The 22282-nt window shown below is 42.0% G+C and overlaps 1 protein-coding gene across 25 annotated transcripts in view; it reads left to right on the top strand.

Moving 5' to 3' along the window:
• The window catches only part of kcnma1a (potassium large conductance calcium-activated channel, subfamily M, alpha member 1a), a 209374-nt gene extending 187926 nt beyond the window's left edge, over positions 1–21448 (top strand). For 10 of the 25 annotated variants that reach the window (XM_015944934.3, XM_054750361.2, XM_054750363.2 and 7 more), the window contains 9 exons: positions 156–348; positions 6854–6967; positions 8271–8354; positions 9786–9916; positions 14942–15136; positions 15459–15577; positions 15674–15898; positions 16788–16816; positions 21091–21448. In XM_015944934.3, coding sequence (XP_015800420.3) covers positions 156–348; positions 6854–6967; positions 8271–8354; positions 9786–9916; positions 14942–15136; positions 15459–15577; positions 15674–15898; positions 16788–16816; positions 21091–21242 — 1242 coding nt within the window. In that variant the 3' untranslated portion in view covers positions 21243–21448. The remainder of the gene's footprint in view (positions 1–155; positions 349–6853; positions 6968–8270; positions 8355–9785; positions 9917–14941; positions 15137–15458; positions 15578–15673; positions 15899–16787; positions 16817–21090) is intronic. The other 15 variants (XM_054750364.2, XM_054750366.2, XM_070542557.1 and 12 more) reach the window with 3 other exon arrangements.
• The last annotated feature ends 834 nt before the right edge of the window (positions 21449–22282 follow it).

Below are 22282 nucleotides of genomic sequence, written 5' to 3' on the forward strand. Positions count from 1 at the left end.
CTCAGAACAAGAATACTTGTTAACTAATTTCCCAAAGCTCTGCTGGGCTCACGTCTTAAATTTGTTTTTCTCTCCCCCATGTCTGTCTGTTCTCCGTGTTTTTCTTCCTCTCCCATGCTGCCTCGCTCCTTCTCTGTGCTCTCCGCACCCTGAAGGGTACACCATTAAGTCGGGCAGATTTAAGGGCTGTCAACATCAACCTCTGTGACATGTGCGTAATACTGTCAGCCAATCAGAACAATATCGAAGATGCCTCACTGCAGGATAAGGAATGCATCTTGGCATCACTCAACATCAAGTCTATGCAGTTTGATGACAGCATCGGGGTCTTACAGGCTAATTCCCAAGGTAAGAAGCGTCCTATTAGACTCCATGTACTGCTGCCCAAAGGGGACAGGTTGTGGCAGGGAGGGAAGACGGTAGTCAAGTCTGGAAAAGGAGGAGAGGAAAAGACTGGAGGCAGATGAGAAGGCCACACATGAGGCATAGATGTAAGGAAGCACAGGGAGTGTGCTTAATCAGAATTCTCTGCAAGTCTGTGGTTTGCTGCATTATCCATATGCTGCAGCTGCAGAGTGTTTTCTTCGTGATGTTTTCAGACGTTGTTGTGTCTGGTAATTAAATGCTGCTAAACCTCTTTGATAATACTTTTTAATATTGTAATCAACACGACTGTGTCATTTTAATGTCGTTCTCCCTGATATGGAGCCCTGGCAGATCGTCTGGAACAGATTGTTGATGTTTGCAGACAAACATATGAACCTGGCATCCCATCAGGCCTCATCATCATTAAGCAGCGAGTACAAATCACCAGGCAGGCCAATTCAGCTGCTTCTCATTAGTCACGACAAAACTGTGACACATTGGAAGCACATGCTTTTGTGCACTACTCTAACATGCGCGCGCGCGCGCACACACACACACACACACACACACACACACACACACACACACACACACACACGGGCATTTTGTCCCAATATGATCTTTGAGCCAAGATTTGCAAACTGGTAATCTTTTGTCTACGGCCACCTTGAAAAGCTCAGAGCTGTCTCTCACAAATGCTCAAGGTTCAATACAGCTTTATTTTTTATGCAGAGTGCTTCCACATGCTTAAGCTGAGTTCCCATGCTGTTGTTTTTCCAGTCCTAAGTGAGTAATACGCCATCGGTAGCAGTGCCACCGAGGAACAATAAGCTTGGGTAAATCTCACCGCACACCACTCTGGGGAGCAGCACTTTCAGAGAGCCACCTCAGCACCGAAGCTTATTGGTCTACATCCTCTGCCCGGATCGATACTCGAAGCCGAGGGTTATCAATAATTGGGTCTTACACGAACTAGCCATTTAAGAAAACACACATTTGCAGCAACATGCAATCATGCATACAAAAGAAACGCACCAACATACCCCAGATGCTGCTATTGTTTAGGGATTCTTTCCTTCTGGCATCGCTCCTATTCAGAAGCTATCTGTGGAATTTGGAAGGTGCAAATGAATAAGTAAACACGTGCTTTCCTAGGGGAGAGCTTCTCACGGCTGCTGTAGCATGTAGGCAACCACAGAGCATAGCTGTGCCGCGGGGCTACAAGGATAAGGAGGTATGTAACCCAGATCTGGCTTGTCTAGTTTACACTGCAGCTGAAAACACACCGTTTTACTGCCTCTCAGCAGAAACAGCAAGGCAATAGAGAGCATCTGTGTAATCAAGCAGCGTTTAAGAAAATAAAACTAATGTAATTCCATTTTTAAGATTTAGAAAAGCATAAATGTTGTTTTTTGAAAGTTTGCTGTGCATTAGGATGTTCCTTTTCATACCAGAGGTGTGGTTTTTTCATTTATCAATATTTTAATATGTAAATCATTCATATTAAGACTAAATTCTTGAATGAACTCAAGAGAACCTCACAGCATAAAAAGAAGAATCAATTAAATAAAATAAAATCCTGTTCTCTGTTTGGAGCTTTAACCTGAGGTGTTCGGAAGCAGACCTCATGTAGTCAGAGGTTGTTCTCGCTGCACCGTCTTCCTGTTTACTTTGATGCAAAAAGGGAACGTTCAAGAAGCAAAATCCAAAAAGTTCCCGTCACTCTCCATGGACATGGACAACACGCTTCTTTGCTCCATTTGAGCTTTCGCTGTTTCCTGTTTTGTCCTAAGCCATCGTCTCCATGGCAAAAAGCTGAAAGATCGTCTTTGTAATGTCAGCAGCTCATTGAGATTTTTGACAAGAGAAGGTGCACACACACACACACACACACACACACACACTGCAATCGAAGAATTTGCAATCCTTTTAAAACTTTGTGACCCGAATATATCCCCTCCATTACGTTTCCCTGGTCGTGGCACTAGAAGCTGACGTTTTGCTGTAGTCAGCACTAAGTGATGGATGTCAAAACACAGACGATGCATTATGCATATAGCATTACAGATTTAAGGTGTTTACTTGTCACTTTGAGAAAATGCAAAAATGTGAAGTCATGTGAATTCATACTCCTGTCATTTGCGCTTGTATTTCATGGTTCTGTGCCGCACCATAAAAGGTTTTCAGGATACACTTTGCCAGTTTTATCGTAACAAAATGAACAGCATCTAAAATTTATGTCTGCCTTTGATGGAGGGATGTAAATGCTAAACTTGTCTGAGTTGACCCCTAAAAGCACAGTAACTGGATTTCAATTTTTAGCCAGATGCCCTGTTCACTTAGCCCTTTTTTTTCTGAATCCAGACTCTTGGATAGTTCGGATCTGAGCACAGTGTAAATAAAAATGTAGATTTTTGTTTTAGTCCTCTCGTGCTTTTGTAACTTTTGTTGTAAATCACACTCAAAAGACGTGCACGTTTTTGCCTCGCAGTGCAGTAAAAGTCGTTACGGAGCAAAAACCCAGTAACTTAATGTAGAGAAATGGACTTTTAGTGCAGGATCACTGCAATGTCTGAAACATTTCTGTAAAAATGTTCCTATAAAACATCTCATTTGGCTATTTTTTCATTTACTGTGAATCAGAAATTATAAATGAAGTGTCAATTAACCGCAATAGGGAATTCCTCCAAACGTTACACTATAAAAGTAACAAAGCAATGTTTTTCAGCTATTATCATTCTGTATTTGTGCATTATGTTGAATAGAACCACCCAAATTTAATTTCAGTTAAAAAAAACTGATATTTTAAGGTTTGAGTTGATTTTAAGTTAACTAGTTCCAGAGAAAATCTAAACGTTTGGTGGTAAATAAAATTTTTGTGATAATATAAAAAAAACACCATGCAACGATAGTGTTTTTTGACAATGTTAATTTTATGTACTTGGCACTCTACAAACTATTGAAATATATCACCAAATGTCATGCAAGTGTACAGGTGAAACTGGAAAAATTAGAATATGGTGCAAAAGTCCATTTAGTCATAAGCTGTAAGCCATAATCATCACATTTTTAACAACTGAAGGCTTGATATATCTGGCTTTGCTTCTAATGATTCTATCTTATATATTAGTCTCACATTTTAAGTTGAATTACTGACATAAATTAACTTTTTCACCATATAAATTTTTTTTGAGCTTCAGTGTATTTTTTTTAGATAGAAATTTTCAAATGTCTCACACTTTAAGATTTTACAAATTTATTTAGTCACTTGTACGCAAGGAAGTTTGTCTCTAATACTGGTGAGGACCATATACACAACATGGGTGTGGCTTAAAGACAGCTGGGGACAATTATTTTTAATTATTTATATACAAGTATTTGTTTGTTTGATGTTTAATTACATTATGCACTGCAGTGTATTGACAGGTGTTTAAAATCTGAGCTTTATTCAGTAAATAAAAGACTAGATTGATCCAACAAATCACAGATTACAAGACAGGCGCCTAACCTCTCAGCAGCACCTAAGCTTTTGATTTTAACAAAATTAAAAAAGACTGTTGCCGTCTCCCAGTAGGACCGTCTGAGAGAAACAGTGGAACTGATAACAGATATCACTGTGCTGTAGGTTTATGTTTATTTATTTAGCAGACGCTTTTATCCAAAGCGACTTACAATTTATAACCTATAGGGCATGTTCTGATCTGTGGGGGAAACCGGAGTACCCAGAGGAAACCCACGCATGCATGGGGAGAACACGCAACTCCACGCAGAAAGGCTGCAGCCGAGTTTCGACCTTCGTGCTGCGAGGCAACAGTGCTAACCACTGCGCCACCATGCAGCCCAGTAGGTGACAATAACAAATGACCAGTTTCATCATGTTTGATATTAAAGAGATACTTTGCAGTTTTGCTTGCCTTTAGCGCCCCCTAGTGTTCGTTAGTCTAAGAAAAAGTGAAACTTATCTCCTCGCTGCGTGTTTGTCTTTTTAACACCTTAATCCAGGGGTGTCAAACTCAAACTCACACGGGGCCAAGATGAAAATCTGGGACGAAGTCACGGGCCAAACTTAATATTTTTTGAAAAAGTGACAGTAAATTTGCACATTTTCTTTATCAACATATATGCAATTTTGAACCTTTAAATTTGGAAACAAACTTATTTCTGCATTAACACTGAATGTGGAATAACCAAATTACACACGAGCAAGTCAGTTACAAATAAAAGGCATCAGTGGTATTCATTACTTGTGGTATATTCAGCATTTTTAAATCTATTCAGGATTTATTTTTTCTTGTTGTTTATTCATCTTTATTATTTTTCATTCTCCTTTTTTTCTCCTGTAATAAGTGTCATCGCTGCTGTGACGTCTAGCTTTCCCCACTGAGGAACGATAAAGGGATTTTCTATTCATCTATCTGCAGCCTTTCCTGTTTACTGTAGGTTAAATCTTTTCTCACGGGCCAACAACAAAATAAAAATATAATTTTATCTATAATGAAAATGCAACATCTCACCTGTTAACTTTCATGTTTTGGAGCAGAAAAAGAGCATAAAACCAACATATTTAACGCTCAGTTTGCTCCACTGGTTTACTGTGATGCTCACCTGTTCCAGCCAGATACCTGCATCATGGGTTTGAGCTCTGAGCTGAGGAGGAGACTCCTGTTGTTTTGTTCATCTTCATCATAATAATGACAACATTAGATGACAACAGGTGCTCACATAGGTTTGTGCTGCTGAACATGTCTGAGCAGCTTGACCACGTTGTTGTGTGTCGGGGAGGAAACACAACGACAGCAACCACAGAGTCATGCTGGTTTGAGCGTGTCGCTGCTCGCTGGAGTTATATCAGCTCTGTCTGGAAGTTAGTTGGAAAACTTTCTCTTTCAGTCGTGAACACATCACTGAGCGGTTAAAATCTCCGTTTCTGGGCTTCAACGTCAGAAAATAGCTGAGTAAACTCGGCGCTGAGTGAGAGGAGTGTTTAGTTTGGCCGAGACAGCGGAGCTGCAGACACCGGCAGCAGACGCTGGAAAAAACACAAAGGATGGGGCGCTTCGTCTCCGAGCTAATGCCGCAAAGCATCATGGGAGTTGTAGTCTTTGCGGTAAAATTGGGCAGCAGCTCAGTTTTAATATATTTTTTATGTTTATCTCGCGGGCCACGTAAAAATGCTCCGCGGGCCTTATGTCTCACACATGTGCCTTACCCCGGGTTTCCACGGGAGCCGTCAGCAGCACGTTACTGCAGCAGCACGTCTTGCTCGCGTAAACTGCTGCTTGGCCCTTCCCACGAGACGTGAAGCAGCAGGGGAGCAGCTGTCACCGACCGAGCACGAAGTCACACGAGTGACTTCGTCAGTAAACACAACAACAAGCAGGAGAAAACTACTGGTTTGTGTTTTATGTTCTGTCCGTTTTATAATCGCCAATACGGACCTGAAAAACAAAGGAGACCGCTAGCTAGGTGATAACTTCTCACGGGGCCGCACAGTTAGTAACTTTTTTTTTAAAGTAAAGCAACCGGAAGGCAGTACGTTCTTTATTCTGAAAATCTCGGGAGCTTCTCTCCATTTCCGCGTCCGATTTCCTGTCTTTCCTTCCCCAAAAGTTCCTTCGAACTTGACCCGTTTCAGAGGCGTCGCGCGTAGAAAATAGAACCGGCGCGTAAAGGCCGCGACATGCTGCTCCTGAGACGCGGCCGACTCGCGCTGCTGACGGCTGCTGACGGCTCCGGTGGAAAAGGTTCTGTTGACCACAGCGGTTCCTATCAGCAGCTATGACGTGCTGCTGCAGTAACGTGCTGCTGACGGCTCCCGTGGAAAGCCGGGGTCAGTCTAACAGCTGAAATATCTCCTCAACATTAATTAGTGTCTACAGGAGGGATTCATCACTGAAGTAAACATATCAGCTGTGTTCATGCAGGACCGTCCAGCACCAGGCATGTCAGCTCCACTTTTACTTAGTCAAACAGGGACCGGACCAGCACTCTGAAGTTGCAAGTGCAGTGGGAGTCTGAGTGACATTTCATTAACCCTAAAGGGTCATTTTAGCACAAAGTAGCTCAAGAAAATGATTTAAGAATATGAAAAAGTTGCATAGTAACCTATTAACCTAAGCTAAAGCGCTAGCTAGTGCTTATGATTCAGCATGCTGATGACTGATTGGATGGAACAGATTTCCCACTCTTTCTTAAAAGTTGAAAATTTCCAGTTTATTTATACTCAAAGTGAATTTATCATTGATCAAATGAAATATAGACTTACATGTATCAAAGAAAAGCTGACTATAGTTTTGAAGTTTACAGTAAATAAGCGACACCGTGACTGAAACAGGTAGTGGAGTCTGTTTAAGAGTGCAGTAAGAGACTTCTCATTCACAAGTGGTGGGGACGGAACTTCTCATTATTGACAGTGGTGGCGACATGTCCCCGGCGTCCCCGCTTAAAATGATATCTATGCTAGTATGTGTTTTCTTGATGTGTTCAGGTTTCACCCCTCCTGGAATGGACAGGTCATCTCCAGACAGCAGTCCAGTACATGGCTTTGTGCGCCAGGCGTCCGTTACCACCGGATCCAACATCCCCATTATCACCGAATTAGGTAAAACTGTTTCCACCCACCCCAGCATGCCACGTCCAGTTTCATCCATCAGTTTCATTCTCGGACCCATTGATAAATGTAACAGATAAAATCTGATTTCATTCAGCTACCTGAACTTCACACTCACTCAGCAGCAAATGGACTAACACATGCCTGGTGTGATGTTTATTTTGTTTGTTTATTTTATTTTGTTTTTGTTCACTTTCAGTATGCTGGTAGTTCTGGCCAGCTTGAGTTCTTCTCTGCGATGCCAGATCTGACCGGTTGTTGTCAAGTGATGAATCAATTTGAGGATGTCAGACAGGCACTTTTAGGACAAAAGCTCCATCTTCTACAATTTTTCCCCTAATGGACAAGAGAAATTCAGCCTGATGGAAAGGGTGAGAGAGGGAGAAAAGGTAGAAGGAGAAGAAAAAAAAGTGCCTTGGTTGCAAAATAGGTCCATTTATTAATAACAATGCCACTGGTTGTATTCCCAATGGTGATGGGGACTCATGAAACTTTCAGATCTCCGAGGGGCCTTGTAAAGCACCAGAGACCAGCTACTTTGTCTCCCCTGACCCAATTAGGGAGCAATGGAGCATGAGGCCAAGCTAAGAAAAGGCCAGGAAGAAAAAGCAGCTACCTAATGTTAGTTCTACCCAGACCAGCCATTAACTGAATGAAGGCTCTCCCATTACGCCGCTGACCACATATATAATCGTCAACACCAGATAGTCTGCTGGAGTCATTGTCCTGAGCTCCTACACTAGCAGCTCCAGTGTTGTGCCTTTGCATGCTTGCTGCTAGCCAATTTCAGAGAGCAGCTACACTAGATGCGATAACATTGTCCCCAGGAAAAGGAATGAGGAGGAGCGTACGGAGGAGAGAGTGGCTGCATGTCACACCGCGACCATATACCATAATTATAATGTCATATGTTCAGGCTGCAGTGCCAGGAGCAGGCTGCAGTGCCAGGAGCAGGCTGCAGTGGAGATGAGATGTAAAAAAAAAAAACCTCCTCACCTGAGCTGCATGGTTGAATGGTTTTTTCACTGAGCGTGAAGTTGGTTTGTTTATGGATAAGACATTGTTTATCCCTTGCACTATGTCCCCAAATGATGTATTGTGGTTCTAATTGGTTAGCACTGCAACATGGCTGCACCTTAATCCAGAATGCTTTACTTTGAGACGCCGGACAACCATGAAGGCTTCAGAGCGAACCCGGAGTCGACTCGAGTATTCTAAAGCAGCAAATGCCTTTGGGAGTGTTTCAATAACAACGCCATTTCTCCCCCTCTCTGCACTGTCTCGCCACCATTAGCTAAACCTGGCAAACTACTGCCATTGGTTCCACTCAGTCAGGAAAATAAAAGTGGAACCAACATACAAATGATAACAGAGCTGGGTAAGCCAAGCCTTTGTCCTCTGCTGCCGTCGGTTCCCTCGCTCCGCTGCGCTGCTGCTCATCAGCTTGTCTTGATTTATCTGGCTGTAGTCAAGGCCCTCGCCGCTCCCATGGCTTCACTTTGAACACATTTTTATTCTTCATTCTGGTTGAAATGGTCTGTCTTGTTTTGGCTCTTTTGTTAAGGATTCTTTTTTTTTTTTGTTTTATTTCTTAACATTTGCAGAGCCCCACCAGGCCTTTGATCATGCTCAGTCTGTCCTTGTGGCTGTTTTCACAGCAGCACCCTCCTCGGCGCCTCACCTCCCCTCGCTTTTCCCTTCAACAACACTCAGACACCCCTCCTGCTACTCCACCCCTACATTCACTCGTTTGGCCGAGGCCCGCTTGCATCATCCCCTTTCTCTCCTTGATGGACATTTCTCTTCTAAAGGAAGCGAGTAAAGAAAATAGCTGAAAATGAAAAATAAAATGTACTTTTATTCTACAAAATATTTTTCCATTGTCATTTTTTGTGGCCATTGCACAGGTCAAATACTTTTGTTGTTTTCCTTTTGGTAACAAAGTATCCATGCCTGCTCGAAATCTGCTCCAAGAAGAAGTATTTAACATTTTGCTTCATGTGTGAGCTATTATTCAGTGTGACGTGGTGCATTTAGCAGAACATTTTGTTAATCTGAGTAATAAAACTGTTATCTGGCTTGACTTTGATTTTCAGCACACAGGTAAAAATCTACATTTCTCTTACAGTGATGATGTGCAGAAACATTCATGAGGAAAAGCTCTGGGGGGATAAAGCATGACTTTTAAGTGCATGAAGTGAGATAGTAGCCATTTTTGAAGTCTAATAGCTGCAGTTTATTCATTTGACGCACAAAATTATTTTTATTTTCAAAAATAACATTTATTTTATTGTAGTATTTGTAATGTATTTGTTTCTTTGTAAACATGGGGAGCCTCAGTGGCTACTGAGGCTATAAAACAGGGACTTCTGCAATGGTTACTGTTTTGTGTGCATAATGTGCTCTGAAGAAAATGTTCCTGAAGCTGTGTGAAACACATCCTGCATGTTGTATACAGAACATTAACTATAATGTTCTTGCTTAATTTAAAATGTTTAAAAACAGATAAAAAATAGTATATTTATTGCATTTTGCCTGCATTGGTCATTCAAGCTAACTAAAATGTGTCAATTATATGAAGAAAAAAGAAGAAGCTTGTTTTAAAAATTAAGTGGAATTCAAAAACTTATCTTACATCTAAGGTTAGCCTGAACACATCAGCAACCTTATATTCTTTTTACACGACCAAAGAGTTTGAAGATAAATAATAAAAAAAAAGGCAGTTCCCTAACTCTCAGGTGTGTGTGTGTTTTCACCAGTGCTGCCTTCACATTGGCCCTCTGTAACTCTGCTGCTTTTCCCCTTTTAGTGAACGACTCCAATGTTCAGTTCCTGGACCAAGACGATGATGACGACCCAGACACAGAGCTGTACCTCACTCAACCCTTCGCCTGCGGCACCGCCTTTGCTGTCAGTGTACTCGACTCCCTGATGAGTGCGGTGAGGTTTTAAACACTCTGCAACTCTGTTTTTACAAGAAAAATCCCACCGTTTCACCTAGAAGAACATAAGTTACAGATTTTTTGTTTTTGGTTGTAATCAAAGTTTTCTCTCATTTGGAGAACCACTATCTGATGGATGGCTGCTTTTTTCCCTTTGGTGGTGTGATGGCTTAATTCCTGCAGTCCTCTAGTTGAATGAGAGGTTAGAGGGGCATGCAGTGCTGAGCTGCGCAGGGAGTAGAGCAGGCGTCAGCTGTAGTCTGGCGCTGGTCAGAGGTGAAGCTAGCTAATGGACATTGCTCATCCATCATGAACGTCTGCAGGCCTGTCAGAGGCCCAGAGAGAGCTGCTGCCACTCCGGCACGGCTGCCGAGTGACATCGGCTGTCTTCACACATAGAAAAATCAAGTCCCGAACAGCTTGAAGGACAAGAGATTGTGACACCCAGACAGCGTATAAAATCTTTGTCTCAGAAGGAAATGACGGATATACTGGTGGAGTGGAAATAATTGAGCTTGTTCATGTATTTATGCTTAGACTAATAAGAATAATGAAACAAAATACAATTGGCTATGAATGACCCTATCAATTCTAATGAGAGAAACATTTGTTAAAAAAGATAACGTAAAGCGTTTATCTAAAATCACAACTGTGATGACTTGCTGAATGTAAGAAATAAACTAACTGTCTAACATGCAAAGATTAATACACAAGGACAAACATAACTGTAGTTGAAAAAAAAATCCACTTCGTTGTGGATGGCAGTTCAGGGCAATTTCTGCAACGAGTCCTTATAACCAGTGTCAAGGGCGTCAGTTTGTTTTCAGAGTTGCTGGGGACAATAACCATACACTTGAGTGGGGTTTAAAAATTGCTGGGGACAATAAAGTAGGCTAGCACAGGGGTCGGCACCCCGCGGCTCTGGAGCCGCATGCGGCTCTTCCATCCATCTGATGCGGCTCTCTGCATGTAAAATAATGAATGGATATTTAAATAAAATGCTTTATATTTTACTGCATTAATTTTACATCTGTATGCAAATTCTAAATGTAAAGATTGTCTGCGTAAACCTGAACAGGTCCAACCCGGTCTTACTGTGAGACCGGGTTGGCGCGTCACGCTTGTGCGTAATCATATAGGCGCTTCTGAGCTGAAGAGGATGTGAGATTCTGGGATTCTCCTCAGACGGCTCCTGGATGTGTCGCCACATTGGAGACAGGAACAAGCGCTATTCAGCCAAAGTTTCATCATCAGGGAACATTTTCTAAGTGACAAGACTCTCTGAGAGACAGGGTTTGGAAAACACTCGCTTCAGTGGGAGGAACCTTCCACATGCGCTCTGGTTCTCTGGGTGGCTCTGGGGTTAATCAAGTTTAATTGTTTCTCGTTGCAACAATCTTCACAGGAAGGCAAAACAGTTAAACGGCAGGTTACAGATATTTCCATTTGACTGTTTATTTTGACAGATGAACTCAAGGATGTTGCTTGGTTTGAAAGAATTACCCCGACGCACACTGATGCGCATGGATGAGCTGACATTTTAATCGTTAACGCACATCGCGGAGGTAAAATATTCCCATCAGAACATCAGAGCTTTATACTGGACACTGTTCAGCGCGGCTTGGAGCGCCCACGGTGGACAGTGAGCTGAAGATCTGGGGTTCGCGGCGCAGTGCAGAACGGCGCATGCGATAAGATTTCCTCCCACTGAAGCGGTCTGGAAACCCGGTCTCTCTGAGGGATTTGTCACTTGGAAAAATGTTCTTTTTATGAAATTATGAAACTTTGGCTGAACAGCGCTTGTTCCCGTCTCTAATATGGAGACGCATGACGCATCCAGTCTGAGGCAGGATAGCAGCTCAGAAAGCACCTGTAGAGACATTTGATCACGCACAAAGTTTATGTGGAGCAGAAGCGGTCGGGCCACGGCAGGTGAAACGTTCCTAGCCTACATGAAGTGTAACTGTTTAATTGTAACATTAATATGTTACTGGACAAGCTGGTCTGGTTGGTTAGACCAGTGTTTGAAGTGGAAAACACACACACACACACACACACACACACACACACACACACACACACACACACACACACACCAATTAAATAATGCTGACAGCGTGGACTAGAAGACAGGTGATGGTTTACGTGTTTAAATGATGATCAGACTGCTGTAAAATGTAATCTCCATCCACATCCAGACACAATTATCCTCTATTCTTTCTCTATTTGCTCTGCTCTTGTCTGGGCCGATCGCGACGCGCCTAACTAGCGGCTGATGCACAGTTTACGCATTTGGAGAGGTGGGCTGGATGCTTTGCGTTTACTGGAAGATGGTCCACTTAACGCACAGTTGTAGACTAAATATTAATGACAAATGAATGAAAATTAAATTGTGAGTTTTTACTTCATATTTTATAAATAAAAATGACGGGGGAACACATTTATGACGTCTTTTTAAACGAAATTTTCTAGCGCGACCTGCCTGCTTCACTTAAGTCGCTGCTTATTAAGGTCCGTCCAAAATTACCGTGGGAAATGGGTAATAATGGCTCTTTGATGGGAACAGGTTGCCGACCCCTGGTATAAGATCTGAGCTGGTAAAACAAAAATCCTCATCAGCAGGCGTTTTTGAAAGTGGGGGGGACACAGCTGCCAATCACAAATTTTGCCGGGGACATGTCCCCGGCGTCCCCGGTTAAAATGACGCCTATGACCAGCGTACCAGAATGAAGGAGCAGCCAGAAGCAAATGTTAGAAAGATCCAGAAAGTTGGGAGTAAGAAGAGCAGTAACGGAATAAAGCCAGGTTCACACGTGAAGATTTAAAGACAAAACTAAGCCCCACCCCACCCCACCCCCCAAAAAACAAGAATTTAAGAAAAACAGGCATCTATATTTAATAGGAAACCTATAAAAAGCTTTTGTTTTACCAGTGAGGAGTTTGGCTGCAGAGTTTTGTTCAACATGCCCACAGGCCAGCAAACACAAACACAAATACAGAGAACAGAAATAATCTAACTTGGAGGTGATGAAAGCTGTTGTAACTTTCTTCATAGCATTAGAAACAAGAAAGAACTGTAACGTTCCTTGCAGCTGGGGAAGGTACGGGAACGTCATTAAGAAGACCAGGAGAAGGATTTGAAGTTTGAACAGCTACACAGTAGTTCCCTCTTTCCTTATGGAAGGAGCTGACAGCCACGCCTCATAACACCCACAGAAATGACATAGTAGCGCTAATGGCGGGCTGCTGCGGCCGCATGTTTTTGATATGTCTCTGCTCAGATATACCTGTTTCTAACTTCTAAATTATCTCCTCAGTTTCCATCGGGTTCGACAGGAGCTGCTAATCACTCGTTTTAATTAAATCAGCTGTGTTCAAGCGGGGTAAACACCTAACAGCAGCGCTCGCGATCATCGCTAACGCTACAGCGGGCTAAAACAATAGTCCGATGTAACGAAGAGGTGCCAACTCACACACTTTGAGCGTGAGACTCACTCATCTGACTCCCTTCACATGGTCTCATGCTACACCCCCGCTTTCACAGGCAACGCCATCATCAGACCAGTGCCAGACTACAGCTGTCCACGAACAGCGAAGGAACACAACACAAATGTGCACTAACCTTAATTCAATGCGAGTCTAGTTAGCATTCATGCAAAGTTGGTGTGCTAAGCTGACTGTGGGTGTTTCTCAATGCTAAGGAACCTTGCCTTGATGTCTTGGTCCTGCCCCAGTTGCCTAGGAGATATGTCATCAGGAGCCACCAACCACTTGTTCCAATGTTCATGTTCTACCGAGATGTCTTTTTTCTGTTTGTTAGCCGTTTAGCTAGCTGAGCAAGGAAACACGGGAGGTGCCTTTTAGCCTAGCCTTGGTCAGAAATTTCCCAGAATACACAGCGGCAATTTCAAAAGGATGGAGGATCAGGGGCCGGCAGCTACTTTGTGGACAAATTTAGAGTTTAAATGTAAATCAACTAATTGTTGCAATCGGTCTGATATCTAAATGTTTTTTTTATATCCAATTTAATTATCTATGTTTGGTTAGTTGCTTAGTAGTTGCAGCTTCGGTGGCTAGCGGGTAGTAACTCACCTATATTTACTTTAACTAAATATACACAATTTCAAAAGTAAAAGGCTCGTTATGCATTTATATTCATATTGAAACTTATAACGTTACCTCCCGTGTCACATGACATTACGTGGCCGCTGTGGAAGCCGTGGTCCCATGATGCAAGTCTGTTCCATTTAACCATTTTCTTTGACCAAGGAAGGACAGTGTTCTCGTAAGCAAGGCGCCTGGCCTTCCAAGATTTTGCCTTGTGAGGCCAGGCGCCTTTGAGAAACACCCTGTGTGTCACTGCATCACCCTGCATTGCATGCTGGGAACTGGGGCTCATTCTCATTAATTGACAGCTGTGTCTTGTGGATACATAGCTCTGTTGGTCAACATAAGCTTGTGTAAATGATTACTTTGCTGTAGAGGCTTGAGGAGGGACTATAGGGAAGTATAAATGATGGACAGGGTCAGAAAGTCACATTTTAAGTTGACTTTCGGACACACAGCTTTAGGTGAAAATGTCCAATAACGATTAGAGTATTCCCAACCTAAATTACAAGACTTTAAACCTTTATGGGGTATTGGCAATAAGTATATGTACCAGCAAAGTATAGATCTGGAAATGATATGATCTACTTGCTGCTGTTAGGAAAACAACTTGGTGAGGACAGTGATGTGTAGCTGTTTGGGACTACAGCTAGAAAAAGATTTGAAAATGATTGTTCTCGCTGGAAGAGAGATTGATTTATTATTTTTTAATGAAATTATGGTTCAATAAAAATCTCCCAACTGCCATTTCTGCCTTGTATAGGTTAAAAGTACTAAAACACCAAATCTAACTTGTCTTTTTCCCCACTGAGATTTAGGATTAGGGTTGAACATCTGCTCTTTTTACCCCTCCTCTACACTTCTCTGTTTGTGACTCTATGATTTCTAACACAAGTGTCCTCTGTGTTCTCCTCAGACGTACTTCAACGACAACATCCTAACACTCATTCGGACACTAGTCACAGGGGGAGCCACGCCCGAGTTGGAAGGCCTGTTGGCCGAGGAGAACGCGCTCAGAGGCGGCTACAGCACGCCACAGACGCTGGCAAACAGAGACAGGTGTCGTGTTGCCCAACTAGCCCTCTACGACGGCCCGTTTGCTGACTTGGGCGTAAGTGGATGTCTAAGTGAGGATGACAGATTTTGGCAGCCATGTGCATCTGGCTGCCTCTGCTTGTGGCTTTCCTTAATCCAACGTAAAGAATGGCAATTACGTAAAGCAGGTCTTAGTGGGTGGAAAACACTTTGAAGTAGGACAATTACATCAGCAAAGGAAACACCTTTTTGGTGCTATTGTTTTACACAAGTTCCAATAAAGGAGCGTTTTCCCTAGAAACCCTTCTGACATCCAGTTTACACAGTTTTACATAAACGTATTTTCACTAGCGGTAAGGGGTTTATCAGAAGGATCTAACACGTCTTTCTTCCATCAGGATGGTGGCTGCTATGGAGATTTATTCTGTAAAGCCCTGAAGACGTACAACATGTTGTGTTTTGGAATCTACAGACTACGAGATGCTCATCTCAGTACACCAAGCCAGTGCACAAAACGGTACACCACCAGCCTTACGCTAATTCCGTTCTATCACATCGTAAAATGAAAAGTGTGTTGAGGTTTGATCCTTCTTTTTGTACGTTTTGTGACCAGATACGTAATCACGAATCCTCCGTACGAGTTCGAGCTGGTTCCCACCGACCTGATCTTCTGTCTCATGCAGTTTGACCACAATGCCGGCCAGTCACGGACAAGCTTATCCCACTCCTCCCATTCCTCCCATTCCTCTAGCAAAAAGAGCTCCTCTGTGCACTCTGTACCCCCCTCCAACCGGCAGAACCGCAGCAGTAAGACCAGGGAGGCCCGCGACAAACAGAAGTACGTGCACTTCCATGTTGTGTGTGGTATTAGTCTGCATGTTTGTTTTTTTTAACCTGTATTTAGGCGTGTGAGTCTGTGTGCAGACTGTGATGACACGTGCTTTTGGTGATTGTTGTGTATTGTGTGGTTTGTGTTCTCTGTTCATGCCTGGTTTTATTTATTCGTTTGATTTTCATAATCCTCTGCATGTGGATTTCACTCCAACATCACAGCGATCATTGTAGGATAAATTCACCATGTGATTAGCCAGGCTTATTAATCAAACTGGATTTCATTATGAATTAATTGAGTTTGTTGTCGGAACTAGCTCAGTGTTAAAACGTAACCGCAACACACATGTACTGTAGTCTGTTGTTTGGTCTTCTTGTTCTCTCTGTGTTATTGTGTAGTTGTTTCATGTGTAATTCTGTGAAGTAGTGCTTTGTTGGGTATTTGTGCTCATGATCAGTGCCTACAGATCATGGACTTACTGTATTGTGGGTTTCATTGGTAGTAAAATGATTAAGACAGTATGTTAATGGTAGTTTTGTGTGTCTGTTCTACTTGTTTGCATGTTCTTGTTAAGCAGCCACTAATTTCCTGTTGTATTTTATGATGCAGTTACAAGATGTTTAAAACTGGACACAATTGTGGATTTTTGTCTCGTATCTGCCACCTGATTTGGGAGACTGATGTAATCGTGACATATCCTCAAAAGCATGCAGATTAGTTATTTCTGAAACCGTAGACGATACGCTTTAAATACATCTTAAAACTAAGATGTTTTATATCGTCAAACTTCTGTAGTGACAATTTACGTTAAAATAGACTGGTAGACCTTTTGTCAGTTGTGTATTGACTATAAATACTACTTACTTACAGTAGATTACTTACTCTCTTTTTGAAGTGCAACAAGGATGAATAGAATGAGCCAAGGTATGCAAGTTAACGATTCTGCATGACTTAGCAACTATTTCTGGGGTTCTGATCATAACTATGTCCCCTGTGGATATTGTTATGACAGGGGGAGTTTGTTTTATTTATTGTCTTTCAGATTTTAAGTAAACCATGCCTCAGTTTAAGCTTTGCTTTCATGTGGAAAGCAAAATGTCTGCTGCTGCTCTTCCCTCCTACTTGCCATGATCAGGCTCATCTCCACGTTGCATGAGGCTGAGACAAAACCCCCACTTTTTTTTGTGCATTCCCTTAATATCTGAGTTGTCTTTACCTCTGAAATGATATTTTTCCACATTCTTTCTTTCCATTATTTATCATGCCTTTTTTATTATATAATTTACTTGAACTTGAGATGGTTTGCATTGTGTGAGAGGTCTGTGTGTTTGTGCATTTTCCCTCCTGTTGAATGCTTTCAGCCGACTGTAGCAGACTTTTAACTTGTGCTCCCATTGAGTACAGAAGACCATTATTTTACTAGCGCCTGTAAAAAGCACTAAGCAACAACAAGTTTTCCAAGTGTGCAAACCCACATTCTTACTCACATGTAGGTCAGGATCATTCAAATCCTCCTGATGCAGCCGAACTGCTTCTTCACAGAACTTTTAAGTAAAGTGTGTCCAGTCCTGTGCCATCGGTCACGCTGAGGAAGTGGGAGGTGTGACCAATTTAAAGTTTATATTAAAGGGGGATATGAGCCTGTAAGTCCCCTCCTTGTAACCCTGTACACTTGATATAATGGTTAGAGGCGACATCACTAGGTTCACCATATCAGCAGCAGACTCCGGAGAGAGATGGCAGACATCTTGCTTCACCTCAGGCACAATTCTACACATCAAATGTCTGTGCTTTAGCACACAGCCCTGCAGCCTTGAGCTTGCTGACACACACACACACACACACACACACACGTGCGCGCACACACACACACACACACACACACACACACAAAGGAATTTCCAGGCTTGTGAGTCCTCGTGCATCTCATACATGCATACACACACACACAGACAAGGTTTGCTTCACCTAGTAAAGTAAAAGTTTGATATTACAACTTCAGTCAAAAAATGGCAGTGGCAGATGTGTGAGGAGAGAGTTTATAAACTTCTGACAGCTGGCATTCACCCTTCCCTCTCCTCAGAAACAGTGCTCTCGCAGCCTTCTTAAACACGGAGATATTCTTTCTATAATGACACCTCCGATGCTGTCAGATCTCATTCCTGCTCTCACGCTGACAGCGAGCACGTCAAAGTAAAATATGAAATAAGACTGTGTGGAATATTGTGCACACTGGATAATATAACTCAATAAACTAGATTACCTACAGTGTTAGGTTTCAGAGATGATAGGTCAAGGGAAAGATAAACGTTGCTATGGTTTGATTTTTTTTTCAACAAACAGCGGAACAGATGTGGTTCCGCTGAGCCCAAGATTCATTGAGTCCGATCAGAGCATTCATATCAACTTCGGTGCCACGTGGAGCTGGATGTAGAGCTCCGGAAAAGTTCGGCATGGTTTCTGTTTATTTTTTCGGATGCCGCATGCGGATCGTCATGAAGTGAGACGTCTGCCAGTGAGGTGCATCCTGTTTATTTCAAACTAAAACCCCTGTCGCATTATTTTTTCCTGGGTTTTCTTTTATTATAAATGACAAGAATATCAGTCCACGTTGTTTTTACAGTTATATTTTCAAAGGTATTATGTCAAATTCGTAATTACTTGGTGATATCTGGAGACATCCAGAACAAAAACCATAGTCAGTGTGAATGACGGTCTGTCCAGAAGTGGTGTGGAAACCAGACCTCCTCCTTACCACAGTCTGCAGGCTTAACAGACATTAAAGACGCATCAGCTGCAGGGTTTAAATGTTTTGCATAAATTGCTAATAAACCAACTAACAGTTATTAGGGTGTGTATAGGCAGGAATCTGGTAGCGTTAAGCTTGGTTTATGCTTGACGCATTCACTTTCCGCTTGGTGATGTGGCTCACGGATGGAACGCGCTTCACAACTTGCAGCGTTTATGGTTCATGCGGCTTGTCTCTGCGGTGAGCCAATATTCTCCCAAACTGAACGGGGCAGCATGGAGCTCTACGGCATGCATCCAACAATAAACTGTAGTAGAAGTAAAAATTACTGTTGTTTACAACATGGCATTCCAGCATTTTTAACAGCGTCCTCGTCTTTTCCGACAGTGCGAGCTATTTCTCTCCAAGAATTATTAACATGTTGATCACGGTGATCTCTGAGAGCTGAATCATACAAATGTCTGTATTTACGAACCTCTGCCATACTAGTTCTTGCCAGTCCGCCATTTTTTTCCGCGCCCGACCGTCCGCGTGGTTAGAAAATTTCCTAGGTGCGCGGTGCGGAAAGTTTGGGCCGTGCGGAGGCACAGTGGAGGGGCGTGGTTGTTAAAATGACGCAATTTTGCCGCGCGGAGCCATGCGAACCTCGCGGACGCTTCAAGCATAAACCAACCTTTAGGGTTATATATCACGGTACAGGGGACTCAGTACAATATATTTGATACTAAAAGCCAGATGTTACCATTTTATGAATGAATGAGTTTTGTTGGAAAACTCAGACCAGACACAACCAGTGTTATGGCGAGGTCTCATTGTTCCATCAGAAAGACGGTAGTAAAAACTGCTGCCACCTAGCAGTCGGAGTTAGAACTGCACCACATGAACGAATTACAATAACAGTTTGCATGTAAATTCTCAAAAAATAAATACACTGCTTTTAAATATCAATTCAGAATCATAACACCAAATATCTCAATGTTCCAGGATCGACATTGTCTTACATTCCTAGTGACAGTACACAAATATTTTACTGGCAACCTTAAGCATCCACAAAGTTAGCCCAACTCCATTAATGACAGTGACATGCAGGATAAAATAGAGCAAACTGGGAATGTTTAGGTGTTGCAGACTAGATTTGATTTAGAATATTTATTCAGAATATTTATGACATTCATCTCATTCTACCCAAGGCAAACTGGGTTCTGGTGCGCTTGCGTCATTGGACTGTCTTACATCTTCAGCCAGGCTGCTTAACATAAGTTGTTAAATAGTCTTCATGTTTATATAAACTATTCTTTTGGTTGAAAGAGGGTAAATTAAAAGCATGTAAAACGTTTCTGAATGCATCAAAAGGAATTGTTTAGGTTTTATTTAGGGATGTTCCCATCACATTTTTCTGCCCCCGATCCGAGACATTTGATTTTGAGTATCTGCTGAAACTGAGTAACGATCCGATACTTCAACAATGCATTAAAAGACAAAGAAAAGAGAACAGATCCTGGTCGCCCTTTAAATTTGACTTTTTTTGTTATTATTTATACATTTCTTTCTTCTTCTATTTGTCATTTCCTTAGTTTATCTGCCAAAAAACATCACTTATTTAGCCAACATATTAAAAAAAGCCTTGTTCATATTTCAAGTAGTTTACTTCCTCAATATGCAGCTGTATTGAGCGATGCACGTTCCCATGACGGGGCAGACATGGCAGGCTCACAACTACCTACAACTACCACGGATGCAAAACCCAGCATCTTTCACTATCAGCTAGCTCCGTGTTTTTGTCCGAGTTGCCGCGGTGAACTAGGAGTATTAGTGGTGGACTAAAACATTTTTCACTTCAAAAGTGGTCTGGACTCCATACAGCTTCTATAAAGACCAAATATCCCTATGGTGTTGTTTTCGTCCAGGAAACAACACATATGGATGCATAGAAACTTGTTGAAATCATAACTAAGACATTGTTATTCCATTTGAAAACCTCTGATTCTGGATGATTTTAAGGGGTAATCTTTGTTGTTTTATAAAATTAAATCACATCATTCCAACTGATTCCAGTCATTTAAAAATCGGGTGGGATCATCCCTAGTTCTGTTATTTTATGTAGATTTTGGTGTCGGAGATGCATGACTAAAACCTAAAAATCTGATTCTATTACACATCAAACATATTTTATTTAACATTATTCTTAAGAGGAAAATTATCCCAGTTTGGGAATTCTAAAAAAAAGACAGTTTAATTGGGAGTGTACAGTGCTACCATGGCAACTTTTAATTGGTTTTTAACTTCATTGCACCAGAGCCCAGATCTCCCAGTTTGAGAAGAATCTCAAAAATGTCACACAACAAACTCACTTAAACTGAGGCAGTATGGTTGTCATTAACCCTATGTCACAAAGATTTTCAAGCTAACTCATTGTTTTTCTCTGTCTTTCTTGCCCTGCTTTCTTTAGAAAAGAAATGGTTTACAGATGAACCAGAAAATGCCTATCCAAGGAACATTCAGATCAAGCCCATGAGCACTCACATGGCCAACCAAGTCAACCAATACAAATCCACTAGCAGCCTGATTCCACCAATCAGAGAAGTTGAAGATGAATGCTGAACACAGAGTTTTCTTGCTGACTCACCAGACACCTGTGCTGTCTGCCTAGAGAGACGAGCAGAGGTCACCAGTGGAGAAGTGACGATGATATCGACAAGGATGATGAAGACTGACACATTTTCTTTTCACTCATTCTTCCAATCAAAGGGTTGGTTGGAAACCTGAACTGGAAGGGACCTTCTGTGTGTATACGCTACTTCCATGCTTTGGACATTGTTTAATTTATAAATCTGTCCATAGAGATGTACATAATGACAATCAAAACAACAAAAAAGGATTGTACAGCCCCTTCCCTTAGCACTTTTTGGAATTGTTTTAAGAGTTGAGAAAAAAAAAGAAAGAAAAGTACTTCCTGTTATTCTTTGCAATAGTTCACCTCTTCATGAGACCAGACTCCACGGGTAATGCAGCTGGTTAATTGGAACACGGGGTTGCAGCGATGACCTGACCACATCATCTCCCAAAGATCCACCCAGATGTGTCACACAAAATCCAGCTGGGAATATCAACACCGTATCTCTTGTCAGCTTCTGTTCTATTTGCACTAAAACTGAAAAATGGTTTCTTTTGGCAGAACTGGAAACATCTACCCCCGATAAAGTCTTTTTGGAGAAATTACGGAGGGATGGATCGGAACAAGGAAGGGATCCTTGGTTGTTTTTGGTTGCTGTTAATCATGTCACTGCTCAAGGTTTTCTAACTTAACACGCCACACCGGTTTGAGTACGAGCATTCCAGGAAACAAAGTTACCTTGCAGAGATTTCATGTAATAATTCAGAGAATAGTGCAATGTAGGTTCATGCTTCCACAAAAGCTACACGTCTTCTGCCGGTATGTCGCACACTAAGGCTAAGACTCAATTCTAACCCTGCATGAAATGTGCCTGAGCCCTTTTTACAACACACACTGCAAAGTGTGGTTAATTGGCTTGAATATGTGGTGAAGATGAAAAACAACTTGTCCAGTCCGTCAGAGTAAATGTACACGCAATGTGTGTAAGTTTGTGCATCTCAGTCACTTTTGCCTCTTGTGTTGCACT

The sequence above is a fragment of the Nothobranchius furzeri genome, chromosome 12 (genome assembly GCF_043380555.1).
Source record: "Nothobranchius furzeri strain GRZ-AD chromosome 12, NfurGRZ-RIMD1, whole genome shotgun sequence".
NCBI classification, from domain to species: Eukaryota; Metazoa; Chordata; class Actinopteri; order Cyprinodontiformes; family Nothobranchiidae; genus Nothobranchius; species Nothobranchius furzeri.